The following is a 22195-nucleotide window of genomic DNA, read 5'->3' as shown; positions in this document are numbered from 1 at the left end:
TATGGCCCTTTGTATCTTGAAAAAAAAAATGTGTCAAATATAACTTTTGTGTCCAGAAGCATATTTGCGGGGGATATGAATTCAACGAATTTGCTTATTTTATTTTCTTCTGATCTATGCGCCTCCGATTTTGTTGTGATAAAACTTTTATTTTAATAATAATAATTACAATAAGCCTGACGTCCTAACTGAGTGTGTAGCTCACTACATAAGCAAGTATTGACATAATCGTGTATTTAATTGCCACCAAGCGACTGACGTAATTGAGTTAAGCGTTGAAAGGATTTCTGCGTGTTAGCTCTGCCGTTGCGGTTTTTTAATCTTAGTTGTAGAGCGAAAACATTAATAAAGGACTTCAACAAAATTGCCACATTTTAACATATTAAAAAAATATAACATCAATACACGTGCAAGAAAAACATACATTAAAATACTATATACATTATCTAAACTCAAAAAGTGATTCATCTTTTTGCACCGCCCAATTTTAACCCAATTTCAAATATGTAATTAGGCCGGTCCTCTATTGTATATGTCTTGTAATAAACGTCAATGTTAAATCTCATGAATAAAATTGCCGAACGGAACGAGCAAATCGGTTGTTGAGATTTCACATGAACGTCATGTAACGTAGCGTAACGTGAAATAACGGCCTTCCGTTAAAAATACGTCAGTAAAAAGGCGGCGCTACAACAATGTAAACCTTAAAAGTGGTGAACGAGGTTCACAAAATAGGCGTTGCTTGAATGCAAACATATGTTAAATAATGCGTAAAGATAACAGTAGCATAATGGAAACAAACATGGTTATGTTATTTTGAAATAAATAATGAAAAATGCTGACAGATGAAACCTGTTGACTAGTATGTTAATGATTAACCAATTGATGTGTTTTTCAAAATGATTTTTATGTCAACACAAGATTCTTTGTTTGCAATCATTACTAATTGTTTATAAATATTGCCAGACTCTTTCGGAAATTGTTTTGTTTGATTCATACATTATAGTAGATAAATATTATTTATAGACAAAAGGCAACGTTCGGAACACACTGTTTTAACTCCTATGACATCCTTATATTATACACATTGCAACTTGATTAAAACCATAACTTTAACAAAATAAATATATCTAAATTCTTCAGTGCAAATTTTTGCAAGTGCATTATTTTTAAGGAAGTTATGCTATTCGTTACAAATTAAAAATCTAAGCTTCCGCGCGCGACTCCTTCTTCATTTTGCATGCGATTTTCCTCAAACTAATACAGAAAAATGATGTGCAAATATTGTCAAATTTTCGCGACTGCATTTTAAAGGGGCATTTACACGTTTTGGTAAATTGACAAAAATTAAAAAAGTTTTTTCAGATTCGCAAATTTTTTATTTAGTTATTATATTTGTGAGGAAACAGTAATACTGAACATTTACCATGATCTAATATAGCCATTATATGCATCTTTTGACGTTTTGAAAACTTGAAAATTATAAAGCGTTGCAACGCGAAACGATTGAATAATTTGGAGAGTTCTTTTGTTGTCGTTATATTTTGTGAAACTACGAGGATTGCTTCAATATTTAGTATAAAATACATCTTTCATTGCATGCGGAAGGATGGTCGAGGGGTCTAAATGGTAGACATTTTACTCCCGGGACTACAGGGGTCAGTGGTTCGAGCCCTTTTGAGGGTTCCTTTTTTATTGTATTATTGATTTCTTACTGGAGGTTTTCAGAACAAATGTTTACATTTATCAATAGAAAGCATTTAATAACAAACTTCAAAACATGCCGAAATCTGTGAAAAGGCCCCTTTAATGAAGGTATTTACCTGTGTTCAAACGTGCATGTAAACGCTTCGATGCGCTATTTCCTCTTACATTGTGCGTGTGATTTATAGTAAAACTTTTACAAAACAATTATCTCTTAAGGCTATTGCGTTCATTTTAAGGCGTTATTTCCATTTATTTATAATTTCATGTAAAAACTTCTGAGCGCAACGCTTTCTAAATTTTACATGCGAGTTGCAGCAAACTTTTACAGAATATTATCTGCATTTGCCCCAGCGCACATTTTAAAGACGACACTTTAGCGTAATTCAAAGGAGTTCACCTTTCTAATCAATCACATATCAAAGCTTCTGCGTTTATATCCTACTTCGTTTCGCAAGCGACTTTTCGTTAAATGCAATGCATTCAAGGATGCACGGTCAGTAACTGCTTGTTGTTGCACGTTTCTCTAAATATACTAAAATATGCACTGATATTGATAGATATACATATATAAAACACGTAAAATTATACGCTGCTTTGATGTCTCGTTGTACTTCTTACGTTTTTGTAAGACAGATATTCAAATATAAGCAAATGTGACACGTATTAAATCCAGGAAGATAAAATCTGATATCGTTATGCTTTGACCTATTTAATGTCGGTCACCCTATTACGAATATTTACAAGTCAATACACAAAAACCTGATAACATCGGAATGCTCACCATGTAAACATCTTTATGTGTTTCAAATGGATCGATTGAACTGTTGATTAAATAAATATTTAAATCTATGAATGCATACAACAACTGTATTGTAGGCAACATGAAGCAATGGGGGTGGGGGTGGGGGACACAACACTATTTCAGGTTGTGTTTTTCTAACGATCAAAGTATAGTTACTTCAAACCACTATTATTTCTAAACGTTATCATAATCATATCATCATGGCATATGTGTTCGTTATATTTAATACCACTGGAATACCACTATTTTCAAAGTTGCATATCGAAATAAAATGTTAGATATAAGATCATAAGAATGTAAAAAAAATAAATAATTGCTTTGTGAACAAACTGAAGAAAGAAAGCTATTAATTATTAATACTCATTTATTTTAAAATAACACAAATATGAGACAGTAATACGCTATAGAATCTGTATCACTTATACAAAATGAATTTATAAGCTGGAGCATAGGGACGCACAATTTCCACGCAATTTCATCTTATATTTTAAGACCGATCACGTTGTTATTTGTAAGTTTCCAAAAGGAGCTAACCTAATACTCATGAAAAAAAATGCCAATTAACTTTTCCACAAATAATGGACCTTCCTGTATATTTTCAGATTTTTACTAAAGTTATTTTAGATGTGATTTAGGGCTTTTGAGTAGGTGTAAGTACAGAACATTGTGAACTAAATATGTATCGGAATGTTTTGTTTACTAACAACATTTATTTGTGTTTTTCATTCTCTTTTTTTCGTATTATAGTGGGGAATTTTATTATTGAATTCACTGAATGCGCGACAATTTGCAAGTCAATGTTATTATAAATATCTATGAAATTCATGACCGCTAAAAAGAATATTTCAAGAAAACGACAATCTCGAATTTCAATAGAGAATGAGTTCATTATTATAATGATATATACATTATTAATACATTATCGATGTCAGCTAAATGCGTTTTTAAATAAAGCGATTTCATACATTGTAATGCATTTTAAGTATACATATCCGAGTCCTTTTAAAGATGAATGCAAACACTCCCAAGTAAATTAAATAATATGAGTTCGCTGTAATTGTTGAATATCCATATACATATTATAGTTGAACTGACAATACAATTAAGATAAAGTAGACTCATTTCTGAAAGGAAATAGAGGGTTCAATTCCGTGTTTGTTAACGTAAGAGACACTTGTTTTTCGACATGTATCTCCGCATTATTACATTTACATTTGAGATATAAAAAAAGTAACATAAAGTTGCGGGTTAAAATGCATCAGAATGTTTCTATCCATTTTACACAATCAGCATGCCGAGTTGTATTTAAATGTTTCAAAATCATCAGTTAGCATACCTTATATCTTTATGGGAACCGAAACATGATTGTCTGTTGTTTTTTTGTTCTTTCTTTATCTGTTTTCATAAATAAATTATATTTTAACTTCGACAGTTAACATGGCTCTGCATGCGTATAAACAGCAAGTGAAAAGTATCAACAAACATTTGGAAACATTTTTTAATTACAAAACTTAAATGTTTTGCTGTCGAATACGTACGGATGTGGATAAGAAAAAAAGACAAATAATGCGTAATAATATGATAAGTTTATTATATTAAAAAATAAGGAATGTGCATGCATATTATTATAGTTTTATTATTAAAAGTATGAAAAACAAGTCTGCAATAAAAATCGTTTATATTTAAATATTTCATAAGATAAGTTTCACCGTAATAAAGGATTCGATGAAGTAATATTTTGATTATTTCTGACTTCTTATTAACAACTTATCCATTTAAAAAGTGATAACTATAATAACATAAAAACATTACAATCTTGCATTAAAAATTCGATATTATACGTCATTACGCCATTCGATGTCTTTTTTATTATTTTAACATAATTAAATAACATACAAAACACAATGAAGCGATTTTACATGTCACATTATGCAATTTGGTTTTTGTATGAGTGTTTAAATCAAATATGTTGGAACATTAGTAACATTGTAAAATTAAAAATTATTATTTGCAAACATTGATGCAAACACATATTGTCGCTATTTTATTATTTGAAATATTATCCATAAAACAAAACAAAAAACATGCTGATGTATTAGGATTCGGTATAATCACACATAAAATAATGAAAGGATGTTAACATTTCTTTCCGAATCTAAAAGTTCAATAACAATAATTATAACGATCAGTATACGAATAATAATAATAATAATAATAATAATAATAATAATAATAATAATAAAAATAATAATAGTAAAATAATAATAATAAAAAAAAATAATGAATAAATGAGTGAATGAAAGCGTGACTAAATAAATGAGTTAATCATGAATAATTGAATGAATGAATTAATTAATTAATTAATGAATGAATGAATTAAGAAGGAAGGCATGGAGGATGGATCGAACGAACGAATAATGAAATAAATACTGGTAGTTTTTATAAATGACATAGGTCGATTTTATTGTAAAAGATTTAGCGCGTCCTAAACTACCATAACAGAAACGCAGGAAAATAAAAGATGTCAATATTGGCGACTAGAAAGCACATTTGCACTGTCGTGGTGACTCCTGCCATGGGGTCAAATGCCGTTTACTGCAGATGGATTGTGTAATCCAGCAATATTTAATGTCAACGTTGTCGCAAAAACACCACACAAGAGGAAAGCACATTAAAGTGTATTTATGTTATTAAAGATAACGATAGTTCATTACACTTCGGGGTAATAGTTTAATAAAACACACGAAATATTTGTTGAATAGATCGGGTGATAATAATAATTAATATCGAATACCCACAAATAAAAGTTATGCAGTTGTTACATTTTATGATACTCGTTGCACAGGAAATCGATTATTAAATAAGTAAGAAATTAAAATGTGCTACAAACATTTTTACTAAACATTTTAAATTACCAACCTTATGAATATAAAAACAAATAAATTATATCCCAATAAAATAAATAATAAAAGAGACTTTACATTAAAATAGCAATAAATACCACTTACTACGAAAGCGGATATAATATGCCTAATCCAATTCACTAGTAACGGGTGAACGATTTTGTGAGTTAACACGCAAAATCAGGATTTCACGGGGCATTATTTACGTTGAATATTTGCCACGAGAAACCCCTCATCATACGCATACTTTCATTTTGCGTTCGGACGGACGAACGGATGATTTACGCACACATGAAACATATATCCCGCTCAATTTAATACACAGGTATGATATTGACACAATCATGGTTAACTGACAATTCACCTAGTTTCAGTATACACTGTTTACAGGGAATTCGTTTTGTGTTTGCCTTCTAGGAATCGTTACTATATATGGATTTATCTAATTATAGTTTGAAATATACGCGCGCGTCTGTCGCTGTCGCACGATCTACTTCCACTTTCGATTTGATTATATTAAAAGACAAATTGCGAAATTTGGATAGAAACTGTTCAATATATGCATAAATGTAGTAAACAACTGTCGAATAATAAAAATTCGCCTAAATTAATGTATTATCGAGTATTTGCAAAATGCTATTTTTTCATGTAAAGATAAGTTATGTTTATTTGCAACCTCATCGAACGATGAATAATCGCACAATGAACATATATCGATTTCTCTCATTTTACTCAATACATGAAACTAGAGTTGATATACAAAATACAAGAACAATGTTTAGCGTGTTAATAAGTGCTGTTAAATAGGAATGGAAGTCCAGCTTTCGACCAATTTGAATCATAACTTATTTTGAAGACCATAACCTCAGTTGCTGTTTTTTTTCTAAAATGTTGGGTGGAAATGTCGGCTAAACTTGTTTTTTAACGATTCACAATATCCAATTAATTAAAGAGTATTGAAAATTTCTATTAACATACTTTCTTTAGGAATTTTACAAGTAAATTTAGCGAATATGGTTTGATGTAAACGTGATCTCGCATGTAATAGTTGTTATTTTTAATAATTTAGAAAAACATTATCAAATGCTATTGAAACCAATAGTTTACGATTATCACAAACATCCGGGTATTTTGTTTATTCCCCCTGTAAATTAGTTGCTCATACAAAGAACCCGTTACAAAATCAAGGGTAAAATTGGAAAATGTGCATGAAAATGTGATCATATGGTGTTTTTTTTCAACACAGTTTTGCTATGATGTATTTAGTGCACAAAAAAGCATGCTCAAAAAACAAAAATAATATGGGACTCTCTCTATCTGTAGAAAATGTGTGCATCTAAAACTATTATCTTAAATGGATAAAACTTGCTTTGTTGGGCGCCCAAATCTGTGGCGGATGTTGATCTCCTTCATTGTTGTTGTGAGTTGTTTTAATTCCGTTTATTTAGTGTCTATCATATACCAATATGCATATACTTGCATGAATCCGTAAACACTGCTTGACCATGAAGTAAAATACTATTTAACTTGTGTCGTGGACATAATATGAACATCCGATCATCCAAATAGGATCTTAAAGTGTGTATGGCGTTTGCTAGACAATCTTTCAAGTATGAATTAAAATAATGTATATGTTCCGCGTTAATAATCGCGATAACCTACAATATTACAAAAAACATTCCTGCAGTGGTGGTTATGGTCAAAATTGGGTTTGGAGAGTTATGTTTGCGTTGATTATGTCGACACTTTTACCGGGACCAATGCGGAGTTTCTTGAGAGAACATTTACAACATGTTTAATGCAATGGTTTACGTTGTCTAATCATGCAGAATGAATCTCGGACGGAAAGTTCGGGAATTGTGTTGTTATCGTTTACAGTATATAAATCTAAATCTAAATATATGTAATAATAACTGAAGTTACTCATTATAAGCATTAAGCAATACATACGTATGATCCAGTCGTTGTCCAGACCACCAACCGCCAGATGACCAAACGTTGCAACATTTGCGCTTAAATTTAGAATTTCACGGGGCATTATTTTACTGATAGAATACATGCCACGTAGAAACTCTAAACTATCACGACAAAAATTCTCATTGCCTTCAAGTCTGACATCGAACAAGAGAAAAAAATAGCACAAACATCCATTGCAGTCGTTTGCTGAACGTGACAGCTAGTCTCATTGGTCTGCGTGCCTCGTATTGCCGCCTTTAAACTGTCACTGTTTTGCCCTCAGAACTATGTACTTTCAAATGATTTAACGGTTCGAAGGGACCATGGCCTTTGAAACAAAGAGGGCAGACCCATACGTTAATATTAATGTAACATCCATGATTGTTTTATATTTTTCGCGCAGTGGTATTGCGCAAATCGTTCATGTTTTGCTTTACCGATGGTTTGTAACAATGTGAACTCCGGTGAAGGCGACAACCGCGCTTTAAACTAAAAAGGCGTTTAAGGATCGTCAGATTTCGGTTTCCGTGAAAAACCAGAAGCTGAGGATGATAAAAATTTAATAAAGATATTTACATGTATAATAGTGATTCATAAACTATAATTTAATTTGTTTTCTGGTCAGTACGGTAGAATATTTCTGCAATCCACTTGTTAAGTTAACCCATTTATGCCTAGCGTTTAGAAAAAAAAGCCATTTGCAAACAGCGTAGACCCAGATGAGACGCCGCATGATGCGGCGTCTCATCAGGGTCTGCGCTGTTTGCTTAATGTAATTTCTGTAAGAAAATATATATACTAGACATCCCTAATTTTAGAAATAAATTGATCCAATTTAGAAGGATGGGAGAGTCCACTGTGCATAAATGGGTTAATTGTTTATAAATGTCGCGCTACCTGTTCGCATAAATTAAGCCGATGTGACGAAATGTTTCAGATATCAATATTTTGCTAGTCCAAAATATATAAGTGTGTACTGAAGCGTCTCAACCTGGCACGATTGAGTGGGTACATATTGCGAGTATACACCTAGGTTCTCATGAGATATTAACATTTAGTACGCAATAATTAAATTATTTCACTTAAAGAAATTATAGACATGCCAAAAATATCCGTTCGTTTGTTCGTTAACAAAAAGAAACATTATATCTTGGATGCATGATGTTTATGAAATCTCATATTTTTAAGGTAATTTTGTCTAAATCATTTAACTACGGCGGCTCCATTTTAAAATAAAATTGTACCGAATGCATTTGCTAAAATACAAAATTAATTCTCCTCATATTGTCATCATCGATCACAGATTGCTCTAATAACCTAGTGATTAAAATAAATATCTTTAAGCATTTGTCATATTTTGACAACCATAAACAAAGAATTCTCCTTTTTTTTACAATAAGCAAAACTAAATTACTTTTAGAGTTTTTAAAATTTATCATGCGAAATAAAAACGTGGAAACGTATGGACACGCAATCGTCATTTGAGAGCACATAATAAAAGCGTTAAAATGGAATTGGAAAGGTCACTGAATCTCGGGGATGACCAAAACAGGTAAATTGACGATACATATTTTCTTACTTTGAAAGATTAATACTTAAAGGGATATTTTCACGGTTTGGTAAATTGATAAAATTGAAAAAAGTTGTTTCAGATTCGCAAATTTTCGTTTTAGTTATGATATTTGTGGGGAAACAGTATTACTGAACATTTACCATAGTCCAATATAGCCATTATATGTATCTTTTGACGATTTGAAAACCTAACAATTATAAAGCGTTGCAACGCGAAATGATTGAATAATTTGGAGAGTTCTGTTGTTGTCGTTTAAATTTACAAAACTACGAAGATTGCTTATACTCGTATAAGGTATAAAATACTTAATCTGTGTATACCCGGCGGAATAGCCGAGAGGGCTAATGCGTTTTATTTCAGACAAACTCCAGGACTCTGGGGGTCACTGATTCGAGCCCTGTTACCGTCTACATTGTTTTTTTATATATTTTATTCTTGATTTTTTACTAGAGCTTTTAAGATCCAATGTTTACATTTATCAATATAAAGCATTTAATGACAAACTTCAAAATATGCCAAAATCTGTGAAAAGGCCCCTTTCAGCTGTCTTTTCAGTTCAGTGTCTTTTGCATTAAGGTCATGTCGGATGCAATGGATGGTTTATGTCGCGATGAGTTCATTGCTATTTCATATCACCGAGGTCACACAATACATAACAAGTAGGACACCTTTATTAAAAACACAGAACACCTTTAAGTGAACGACTATTTCATCAATTATTAAGACAAAAAACAATGTCCTGTCGAATCGATGATTTCAGCATAAAAAATGGCGTTCGCGGGATTATGCAGAACACGCAAGTTCTGCCCAGGGCTATCAGCAGATTGGTGCTTGTTCATGATGCTTTTGCGACCTGCGAAACAGTAGGCATTGCTTTGCTTTTTGAGTTATTGATTGGCAAGGCGTCTTTTTACAACAGTCTGGACGTCTTAAAGCCCCATAAACAATCAAAATTAACGCATGTTTCGTAAATATTTCGCAAAATAAAAAAAAAACAGTGTTCCTTATTGAAAAGCCAGAATTTCAACGCTATATCTGGTCTGGAAATATAGATTTAACGAGATATAAAATGCTCGTTTTTATTTTGTGTGCGGCAATATATTCCGACGCTGCCTGAATCCAATTTCGCGTTCGCTCGTATATGTGTTTTAATCTTCTACAACGGTTAGCATATTGACGAAAATGTATGCCATATAAGGATTGCCTGGTAATAAAACAAAAACAAAACACTTGCTAAATACTTAGTCAGTCGACTGTGCAAACGCTTTTCGTTCTTTTACTTCTACTTCTTCTTGACTTCTTTTATTTAATTCATATTTAATTAATAAATTGAGTGTGAATCAAGTAAGTCGTTAGAAAGAAGTTTTACTCGAATCCCGCCTGCTTTGGCTGTACCACTAGTAAACTCTTGTTTGCGTTCAAATAGAAATGTTATATCGAGACAGTAACACACCTTGACCCCAGCCGCCTGAACAAACTTGGTAAAAGACCACTGAACGATGCTACAGACCTTACACCGAACCTCTCGGCCATATGGTTTACGAGATGTATAAACATAATTTTGCCTCAAGGTTAACTCAAACCATTTGACCCTGAGGGGCGTGGGAATTGCTGATCACACGTGCAGTTTTTGCAAATACTTTGTATATGATTTTTTTATGAATCTTAATATAGTGTCTCTCACCTTTATAGTTTTGAAGAAGATTATCAAAATTGTCTCATCAAACATGAAAATGTGCACCTCAAGTGCACGAATTGCACAAACTTGACTAACACAATACACAACATACTTAACCTTTGGGCTTTGCAACGTCAGGGGCGATAATAATAATTATAACAACTTTATTAGATCTCCTAAAGAACATATGAGCCAAACTATTTTCAAATCTGAATATTATTTTGACAAATGATTTCTTAGTGTTTTTTTTCTGCATTCATAATATTTTAAGGACAACTTGACTCTTTCAATGGAAAATTAGGTATGGAAAATTGCATATTATTTTATAATCACCGTTGAATGTAAGCGCGTTTTAGTTAAAAGATCGTTTTTACATGGAACAATTCACGAAATTTCATGTTCATCAGAGAAACCGTTAAACTAGCAAAAATGTCGAAGTACGATCATAGCAGGAGTGGAAACTTTCAGGTTAAGTCTAATTTCAACCGTTTGTGGTATAAACCAATTTAGTTGCAACGAATTTACAGAAGATGTCCAAATGTTTAACATGTTTGAAAGCAACCATGCTTGGAAAGACATCCATCCGTTTCTTAGTTCGAAGTGATCTCTAAAGTTTTTGAAGAATTTTCTTGCTCCCAGCTATTGTAAACGTATTGATGTCCAACAGCCGGTTTCACTAGCACTTCATTTAAACTGTATGTAAATAGGTTAAAATATGCCATTGATAAAGTACACGGTATTCAAATGAAATGGTCGGGAAAAAAAGTTACATTAATTTACATATGTTTGATAGTTATTACCACATAAAATGAGTAGGCATGGCTAAATAACCCATATTAATCTGTCACTTGTCGCACATACGGCGTCACATTTCTGACTGAACTGATTTATATAAAAGCATAGAACAATGGTGCCAACACTATCAAGTGATCAATCAAAATGATTAAGATTTATCATGAATCATGTTACTTTTTTCAAAAAGATTTTATGTCAAAATAACATAATCCCGTAAGGTTAATACAAAAATAGGTCAAGTGAATGGATTGCACAACTCAACATTTAACAAGTTCATTTGTCAATTTAAAGTTTTGAAAAGATTCCTATAATTGCATTTAGCTTTATTAAGTTAATTTTAAAAACGTTTTCAGTATGTTGAACCTTGTTTAATGCTAGTTTTGTCTTCAAAAATGTTTAAGACGTGTTTCACAAGGACCCTTTCACAAGGACAAAATTTGAAAAAAAAGTGTATTTTAATATATTCTTTCCAAACGGAAGTGATAAACTATTAAAAACTGAAAAGCTGTACGTGGTCAACCGATATAAAATGTAGATTGTCTTTAAGGGGAACGCCATTTTCTATACAAACATAAATAATGTCCAAGATATAATTATGCCTTGAGTGCTTATATGAAGTCAGACCACTGGTATTCAGTGCTTTGTGATATATCCGTGTGTTAAATGATACCACACTGCGAAGTTTGCAGCGTTGTGCCGTTATGTCAAGACGATCAAGGTTTAATTAAAAATTAACATATACTATTTTACAACACCTAAATGCAGTACTTTTTTTGTTTTCACCATCAACAAGTAACGAAACCGGGCATGCTAACAAGGTCAGTTAATTTTCAACGAAGTAACCCATACCAATATCACGTAAGGATCACATATACAACTACATCTATTGTTGTTCTATATATATTAATTTTGTTAAAACAATAGACAAAAAAAAACGTACATACGTTTGAAATGATTCTGTTACAGATATTAAAGGGGCCTTTTCACAGATTTTGGCATTTTTTAACTTATTCATTAAATGCTTTATATTGATAAATGTAAACATTGGATCGTAAAAGCTCCAGTAAAAAATCAAGAATAAAATTAAAAAAAGGAAAAGAACATTGCCCGGAGCAGGTTTCGAACCAGTGACCCCTGGAGTCCTGCCAGAGTCCTGAAGTAAAAACGCTTTAACCTACTGAGCTATTCCACCGTGTACACATACTTGACATATTTTATACCTTATATAAGCAATCTTCGTAGTTTCACAAAATTTAACGAAAAAAACAGAACTCTCCAAATTATTCAATCGTTTCGCGTTGCAACGCTTTATAATTTTTAGGTTTTAAAATCGTCAAAAGATGCATATAATGGCTATATTAGACCATGGTAAATGTTCAGTATTACTGTTTCCTCACAAATATCATAACTAAAACGAAAATTTGCGAATCTGAAACAACTTTTTTCAATTTTGTCAATTTACCAAAGCGTGAAAAGATCCCTTTAACTAACTGATATGCTATTGGTTTATTTACTATTTAGCATGTACATGAACCGTTTGATTCTCACATAATAATGCCTCGTGCGCGCAAACTCATGCGCACATAATGGTCCTTATATAATGATTACTAGTTTTATATTCGTACTTAAAATATTCCCTTGATTGTTGAAAATAATCGCTTACATCATAATCACTATTTGACTTCCGCTGCAAACGTACGTTTACTTTTTTTTATATAGCTGGCGGACACGTTTTCTGTAATTGCTCTAAAATGGATTAATACCCATTTGTGTCTTTCGAGGACGATTGCCACTAAAATGTATTGTTTTTCTGTTTCGATGGCCATTGGCATTTCGGTCGTTTAATCGCACTTATTCTGTATTATCTGGATATTTGCCTTGAGCGTCAGATTGTGCTAGACAGTCGTTCATAAATAAACCAGCGCCCCTAGAAAAGTAATATGACAGACTGATATTCAAAATATTCCTGTACGTAACGTCGGCATTTGGTTGTTAACCGAGTTTTCTTCATTCCTCGAACATATTTACAAAAACACACGCACGTGTTACATTAATCAGATATCTAAACTTTTAAATTAGCAAATTCATATAATTTAGTTTCAAACGTCTACAATAAGTGATTACACATTTATTGTCTCATGTTCTAGCCATTGCTACATATTGTTTTTTTATGTTATATTATTAGCTTTGTTTACCAAGCACATCTACTCTGATTCAACTCTGCATGTAGATTGTAAATCTATTTATTATTATGATGCACTATTTCTTACAAATGGTCTTAGTGATTATAGCAAATTAAATCATTTACATGTCAATTTAAGACAAGAATCATAACTCGAATGATCCTACCCAAACTGGAAGAAGTTCTACTGTTGTCTAATTTAAAAACACAGCTCAGCGAATTCAGACACGACATTTTGTGTTTCAGTTGGAAAGCACTCGCTACATCAACATTGCCAACAAACTGCTGACCCAAACAGCCCTGAATCAGCATACGCACGCATGATGATTAGCCCACTTTCCTCTTCTTTAGCTTTCTTTCCAAGTCTAGACCCCCCCTTCATACCTACATCATCACAAACCCCACCCTAAAATGGGTGGCTGATGTACCGACTGCTGAATGGCTGGAAGAGTTCGAGGTCTAATTGAGCGCGACGCTCGGGATTTCTGGCGTATTTAAAAGCCTCCGCAAGCAGCCACGGGCATCAGTCTCTTTTTGTGCACGCTACACACGGGCAGTGCCGCAATGGTGACAGGGAAGTGTGTACTCCTGCTAGCGCTGGTCGGCTATGCCGCCGCCATGGCAACACCGAGTTGTGAGGAAACATTACAGAGGTAGGCATAGACATTTCTTGGCATTTTGTGTTGTTTTACTCGCAGATTTTTGTTTTGGTAAGTGTCGCGTTATGATTGTTGTTGTCATATTATGTTGTTTTTTAATTCTTTTGCCATTGAACATGTGAGTGATGCTTTTCTAAATGATAATGAAGAGTATTAGTTTTGTTCTTAATTGTGCTTGATACATTACAATAAGACGCACTCAAGAAATAGCATGTTCACATTGTTATTCACTTTTTTTTCCAACATATATGTTAATATTATTATTGATGTTGATGTAAGTATAGGTATATTGAATGTATTGAAGCATGCAAATTGCTGTTTTAAGACAGCGGCACCATAGTTAGGCATTTATTGACGTTAGGACACAATAAGGAAGCACACTTAAAATGTTTGTTTGGGGTAATTACGAATGCCTGACAAATAAAATCTAAACTTCGCCCATTCGACATGACAACAAAGAACGCAATACATGTATCTGATAAAATGTGACGTGGATTATTAAATTTAGTCCATTAATACATTCCATAAAACGTAGTTAGCCAAATAATGAGTATATGTCAGCGAGCAATATATTGAATGGTTATCAACATGCATATTGTTTCATTATTTTAGGCTGCAATCTCAGGTAGAGGACAACCAGAAATTGAGAGCCGAGATTCTCGCGAAACTCGAGCACCTGGAGCGAGAACTGGACGATACTGAGGAGGGTGAGTGGATAGGCTACTTTGCAATTAATCTTGACGGGATATGATGCACTCATGACCTTTATTTATGTTTGTTCAATACTAACGTAAACAGAAAAACAATATCTTTTTCATGATATTTTGAATTATGAAAAAGTATTTTATTTCATTAATTCGTGTGCAGACTATTTTATAACTAGTGTTGTTTTTTATTGTCATATTTCCAAAATTACGCGTCGTTGATTGATTCTTAATAGATACAGTAGGTTTAAAATATAATCATTGCTAATATATAATAGGCAATGCACATGTACAAAAACCCGTTTTAGTTTCCATAAAACAGTATTTCGCGCATTTTGAAAGAGCACATTGTTACGAATTAAAAACAAGATCAGATTAAAGTATTTGAACGAACATGTCTTATGCATATGTATTATGTACACGAATGGGTTTTCACTGGTGAACGTTTGTTATTTATTTCATTTAAGTTTTTTTCATGATGTATTCCACATTGCATTCATCAAATCTTCATGTGTTGTTATGTTAAATATACGTTTTGATATAACATTTGAATGGATTTGATAACAATAAGGCATTATATTTTGATGATTTTTTTGCAGTGTGTCATAACCTGTAATACCCCAATGTCTTATTTACCAATTCTCACTTTCTCGCAAAGAGGATTTTAATTACAGAGTCCGCAATTTGTATGTAAGTTCGACAAAAACTGCTTACAATGTCTGTAATCTAAGCCAGATTTAATATTTAATTGACCCGAACAGTTCCTCGGTGACTTATCTGATACAAGTCTGTAAATTGTGTCTGCCAGACGTATGTTATTGCAAGTTCAGATATACATGACTCAGCATTCATTACTTTAATCAAATCTCGTGTCTGTTTGAGGGTTTGTAAACTTTCAATGAAACAAACTGACACCGTAAAACAACCTACACCTTGTAGAACAGACACGTTACCACTGCTGTCAATGTTGCATGATTTCGTCTGTGCACATTTGTTTTAGCTCTTTGACGTTATTTGATTGTTTTTGTACTGGTTTCTGCTTGCCTAGATTGAATTTATATTTCAATTTGGGATGTTTTTCTCCATTCCAAAGTCCAATGCCATAACGCACAAAAACTTAAAACGCTGATACATTTTAGACATACTGTAATAAACATGGTATAGCTTACATTTATTGTTCCTAATATGTGGGTATATACACATTCCTTAACAACTCAAATAAATACGGAATATTACGCTAGTCAATTGTTCCAAGAGTTTGTATCACTCGAGTGGCTTGTGTGATGACGTATCACACGAGAGGCGGAGCCTCGAATGTGATGCGAAATAGCACAAGCCACGCGAGTGATACAAACTCTTGGAACAATTGACTAGCGTAATATTCCTGTTATTATATACAACAACTAACGAAAACAGTTAACAAATGTATTTTTTACTTTAACAAAACTGACAAAACAATGACTTAAACGGTACGCCATAGTTTATTTAAGACGCGTATGAATACAGTTTATGTAAATTAACGTGTAAACATTCGAACCGGGAAAACACAGGTTCCCGACACGCTTACCTTTATGCCATCGTTAATACAATTTTTATAACAATTAAGTTGACAGTTAATCCGATATTTATAAATAACAAAATTGTTTAAACGATATGCACTTCCACTTCTATCTTCCAGGTCTTTATCGAAACTTAATTTAAACCAGACTATTTTATTGTATTCCTTTCGAAATATACATTTATGCATGATAAACACACACTCCAAAATACGTTTTTAACACATAGTTTACTGTTACAAAACACCACGTCCGACATGTCCTTACAGAGTTTAGATAAAACTATTGTGTTTTGTCACAGAAATGACGTCACACGATGTATTACGTAATATATTTCGTAATATAAAATATTTCTATTTTCGATGCGTGTAATGTGACGTCATTAAATGGGTCGAAGTAGTCCGGCTAGTATGGTAATACGGAATTGGAAACAGCGAGTAGCGTAATACGGGATTTTTTATTTCAACGATTGATACAATCTGTATTTTGTTAAAAGCATTAAACAGGCATATAATAAGAGTTATAACAACAAAGAAATACGATTTCCATTCCGTAAGTAAAGTGAAAAATTCAGTTTCAAATTGGTGCTTTTAAACTTTTTTTTACCGCCATGTAATAGATCTAAATACCTTCTACCAACACAAAAACCCCACCTGTTACCATTTTACTGTTGTTTTTTTTCGAACATTATTTTCAATCTGCCCCTATTTGCAGGTGTTGTGCGCAAGAAGAGAAGCTACTACCTAGCCGGACCCCCGGGACCCGCCGGTGAACCAGGTGAGCAAGCCTCCTTCTTAGATATCTCATCTTCATTCTTACATAATCTTTATCAGAATCTTTCATCATCAGTTTGTCTACACCTAAATCTCCATCATCAGTATTATATGTGGCAGCTGCAGCCGTAACTGCAATATCATCACCAACACATCCTTCAGCTCATCGCCATCATTATCATATTATTTCCGTTATTATATTCAGTATCGCCATCAGCATAATCATCATGGACTGTCCGCAATAAGATCAATCTGTATATTTTTCTCCTAATCATGTTAGAATGTTCTCCAGTAAGCATCGACTTTCATTAAAACAATTTCGTATTTACAGTCGGAACTGACACTTACAGATCATGCTAAATTAGCGTGCTCTTGAGTCATATAAGGCGAATTGTGTTTATAAGGTTCACATATCACACAAGAATAATGTTCAATTATGACACTCCGACTGGTTTGCACTTTAGGTGAGCCCGGACAACCAGGCCGTGACGGACCACCTGGACCCCCAGGCGTTCAGGGCGAGCCAGGCGACAAAGGTGATCTCGGACCTCGTGGACCCGTCGGACCCCAGGGTCTCCAAGGCGAGCAGGGACCCCCAGGACCAGTGGGACCACAAGGAGAACGCGGTGAATTTGGCGCTCCCGGACTTCCAGGTGATAAGGGCGACGATGGACCCCAGGGACCACCCGGCGTGCCCGGTCTCGATGGGCCTCAGGGACCAAAGGGCGACCAGGGACCGTTTGGACCCCCAGGGCTGCCAGGCGTCAAGGGAGAGCAGGGCGAGCCTGGACCCACTGGACCCCAGGGCGAGCAGGGAGCGCCAGGAGAGACCGGTCCCCAGGGAGCACCAGGCGTGCCAGGTCAGCGTGGCGCTCAGGGACACCCAGGCCCCATGGGTAAATATGGCGCCCCAGGTGCTCCAGGCGAGAAGGGAGAGCGTGGATTCCCGGGTCGCCCAGGTGCCCAGGGTGCTCCCGGATACCCATATGTTGCCGCTGCTGTTGCCGCTCCTACTGCTAAGAAGGGTTAAAGGAGAGATTAAATAGCACCTAAAATTAATTCCAACTTTTCCGGCCCGCTCGGGTTGGTTACATGTCGTCGCCATGTTTTAATTTATCATAATCAAATCTTTCACGTTTATTTTACGTTACTTTTATGTTAATAAAGTTTGTAATTTATTTTATTTTATCTTATTTTTACTTGAGTTGTGCAACATACACGGCTGTAAAGTTTTGTTTCGTTACATCCGAACTTTGTCGCAATATTATTATTCATTTAAATTACAGTATTTTTTTCCAATTATTTCGCTTTATTGATTTATACGTTAAGTTAAATTTCAGTTTTATTTAACCTCATTATCTTTGAGTTATTCTTCTTATTATTTTGTTTTCTATGATTATGTTTTATTATGTTTTATTAGTTGTATGCCTATGTCTTAAAAGTCTTGTGATATCTAGGCGGGTGCTGAATGCAGGAAAAAAAAAATTCAATAAAACTGAATGGCTTTTTGTGTCTTTAAATGATGTGAGATGTGTGTACGATTTGCAGGACAACGAAATGTAGCGTTATTTACTGTGCTATATTAATGAATATTAAAATTTGAGTCATGCCTTGCGAAAATGGGCCTGATGTCATATTTTGCCAGTGTAACTTCAGAGAAACCTAAGCATTCGACATATCAGCTAATAACATCACAAAGACTAACGTGACATTAAAGTTTATTGTGTATCTCCTGGCGACTTATGTAATAAGACCCATTTTCGCATGATGCGACTCAACTATGAATTTTAAGTGTAAAGTATTCTGATAGCGGACCATGATGATGATTTACTGTTTTCACTGTGAGAAAACAAAATGAGGGAAAATAAAGTAAACACTAATAAAGCTGATGAAGAAAAGATTCGCAAGAAGCATTCCGGATACAAGTTTGTTTCTATGTTCTTGGTATAGCCTGCGTCAACACTTGACAATATTTAATCAGAAATAGACTACCTACGTTACACAATCCCTTAAGGTTTACCAAATTAAAATTGGTTTCGCATACCAGAGATTGAAACATATTTAGCTTAAAAGATGATGCTTTTTTTTCTTTGTATAACCATCCCAAAATACATCTATTCGTATCAAAGGGTACTCAAAATACATCACGTGACAGTGTATATGCGATATGTATATTTTGATATATATGTGCGTTAAAGATGTGACGAAAATACTTTATAAAATCACATTTGGCATGGTAAAACATTTTGTGTTTACAACAGGAATACTTTTAAAACATCACGTTAAGCATTTTATTAAAGAATGTATTAACTACATACAAGATAATTTGGTACATGGTGAGATTTTCCATGAAACATTACATCACATGTGCATTTATTGTTAGGACATGATAGTCATCTGCTTATACCCGTAGTGTCGTCTGCTGACTTTTTCTGCGTTAATAATGAATAATTAAAACGAGAAGATTGTAAAGATAAAGAAAGATACACGAGAGCCGCGCTCTGGAAAAACGGGGCTTAATGCATGTTCGAAAAATGTCGTCCCAGATTAGCCTGTGCAGTCCGCACAAGCTTATCAAATACGACACTTTCCGCTTTTATAGATTATTTGTTTAAAAGACTATCTTCTTACTGAAAAGCCTGTGTAGGCGGAAAATTCGGCGTCCCTGATTAGCCTGTACGGACTGCATAGGCTTATCTGGGACGACACTTTGCACACAAACATGAAGCACCGTTTTCCCAAAGCGAGGCTTCTTTATTTTTCGCTGACAGCTTGCCTTATTCGTTTACAACCCGCTATAAAAAACGGTTTTAATGATTAAATTTAACTTTTTTTGTACCCGATTTGCCTTCACTCACATGCCTATAAATAATCATGAAACATCAATTATCCACTTTTGAGCAAAAATAAATAAAAGCGATTGTACACGTGTATTTCATATTATGGCGCCAAATCTGATTTCGTTTTGTTATTTGTACCCATGACAACATATGCGGTGTAATTTCATTACTGTTCATATGATGCACATATAATATACCCGGTTACGAGAATCGTGGGATGGTTAGAATCAACATATTCGAAGAAGCGATAATTGTGTCAATGTTTCAGAGAATGCTGCTTCTCAAAATAGCCTTTCATAAATCAGAATAGTGAATACAGAAAGATGAACATGTATAATAATTCGCACCCAAATACTTCGATGTAAAAACGAATTCTTATCAAAATACACACTGACATTGACTGAGAGACGGTTAAGTTTTACAAGTGTGTCTCGTTTTTCGTCATGTAATTTTTTAAATTTTTATACTAGTGTTTATATAATTTTTATAATTGTAATTGTTAATCTTAAACAGCTTCAACTGCCACGGTCATGCCTGAAATACTCGCCGCATGTCGCTTATGCTTCAGTCCAAAAACAATCCGGTCGCCGGCCGATGTGTTCGATCTTCAGGAACTACGAAGACTGGACACGTCGGAGCCGTCCGCCGTCCGAGGAGTGACACAGTTTAATACATCAGTCACAAATAGAGACCGATCTACGTCCGATCAGCGGACGACGTATTTTTCCGCTCATCGGGCTAGCGCCCGGTCGATGATCGCACGGACACCGGGTCATTTTGTAGCATCGGGCGGCGTCCGGATTAATTTTTTAGTACATATTATTTAAAATTTAACCCGACGTCGAGCCAGGGAAGGAATCGAGTTGCGATCGAAAAAAGTCGGAGGATCAACGCCCGGCGATCGCCCGACATCGGATTCATTGTAAAGTTATAAAGTTACGCCTTTTTATCTCATACTAAAGTCGAAATAAGCCATAGAAAAATAGCATGAACATTCACAACGGAAATGACTGTGGAATAAGGAAAGCAGAGGTTATCGCTCATGTGTACTTACCATCGTGGAGGTATATCAAGCTATGTCAAATTGATACCTTTTGCAATATATGCCCTATTAACTTTTAATAAGTAATAACATAGCAAGGGGCAATAACTCAAAATACGGACGTAAATGTTATGGTTCGTGCGCACCTCGCATCCCATTAATGAGATCTTACTACGCAGGAAGTGTCCAGATCGTGCCATTGAACGGTTTCAAATATGCTCCACACAAAATGTAATTTGTAAAAAGAACACTCTAAAATCTTGAAGAATCATATATCTTGTGCACTGCACATTCTCATCTTATATCTAGCAGCCTATTAAGTTTAAAGATTATAATTTGTTACTTAGATACGCTCCAGACAACATTAAAGAACGCAACTTGCTATCAAAATGCTATCAGTCTTAAAAAGAAAAACAACAGTTAAGATTCTTGTGCACAACACAACACCCACTTAATAACACGTTGCTAGATATGAAATTTCAAGTTGTTTGAGATCTATCTACCTTAAGAGTTTCGAGTTTAAGCCTTTAATATTTTTCTAGCTATGATTCGGACAAGAAATCCGACGTCTGGACATTTGGAAGGCCAGACGGACATCCTGAAACTATCATATCTTACTCACTATTTCATTGTGAGTAAATCAATTATTCCCTAATCTAAATTGCTTCAAAAAACAAAAACGAACAACAACACAACAGATAGGTATAAGGCATGTTATTGGCAGCAAAATACAAATTCAATAGAATCTTGATTAAGCGGACTTCATCCAACTGCAATGACCCAGGGCGTGTTTGCTTATGGAACAGAACACTGATGATTGACTGCTTGAAGTAAGCGGGCACCCAAAATGTAAAGGCCATCTTGGTAACTAAAAATATACTAACTAATGTTACAGCAAAGGAGTCAACAAGTAAGTAATACTGAAATATCAATAAAAATAATACCGTTGGCTGCATCTAATATGAACATATGAAACACACTCCATTTACTAGTTCAACAACAATAGTGTATAAAAACTTATCTTA

At 34.1% G+C, this 22195-nt stretch overlaps 1 protein-coding gene across 1 annotated transcript in view; it reads left to right on the top strand.

Annotated features, from left to right (window-relative positions):
- LOC127849636 (collagen alpha-1(I) chain-like) overlaps positions 1-22195 on the top strand; it is a 40754-nt gene that overhangs the window by 7829 nt on the left and 10730 nt on the right. The window contains exons 2-5 of the mRNA XM_052382383.1: positions 13843-14249; positions 14868-14962; positions 17230-17292; positions 17753-18313. Coding sequence (XP_052238343.1) covers positions 14161-14249; positions 14868-14962; positions 17230-17292; positions 17753-18313 — 808 coding nt within the window. The 5' untranslated portion in view covers positions 13843-14160. The remainder of the gene's footprint in view (positions 1-13842; positions 14250-14867; positions 14963-17229; positions 17293-17752; positions 18314-22195) is intronic.

This window comes from Dreissena polymorpha, chromosome 11 (assembly GCF_020536995.1).
Source record: "Dreissena polymorpha isolate Duluth1 chromosome 11, UMN_Dpol_1.0, whole genome shotgun sequence".
Classification (NCBI taxonomy): domain Eukaryota; kingdom Metazoa; phylum Mollusca; class Bivalvia; order Myida; family Dreissenidae; genus Dreissena; species Dreissena polymorpha.
Note: the sequence above shows the minus strand (reverse complement) of the source record. Positions and strands in the feature narration are given on the sequence as shown.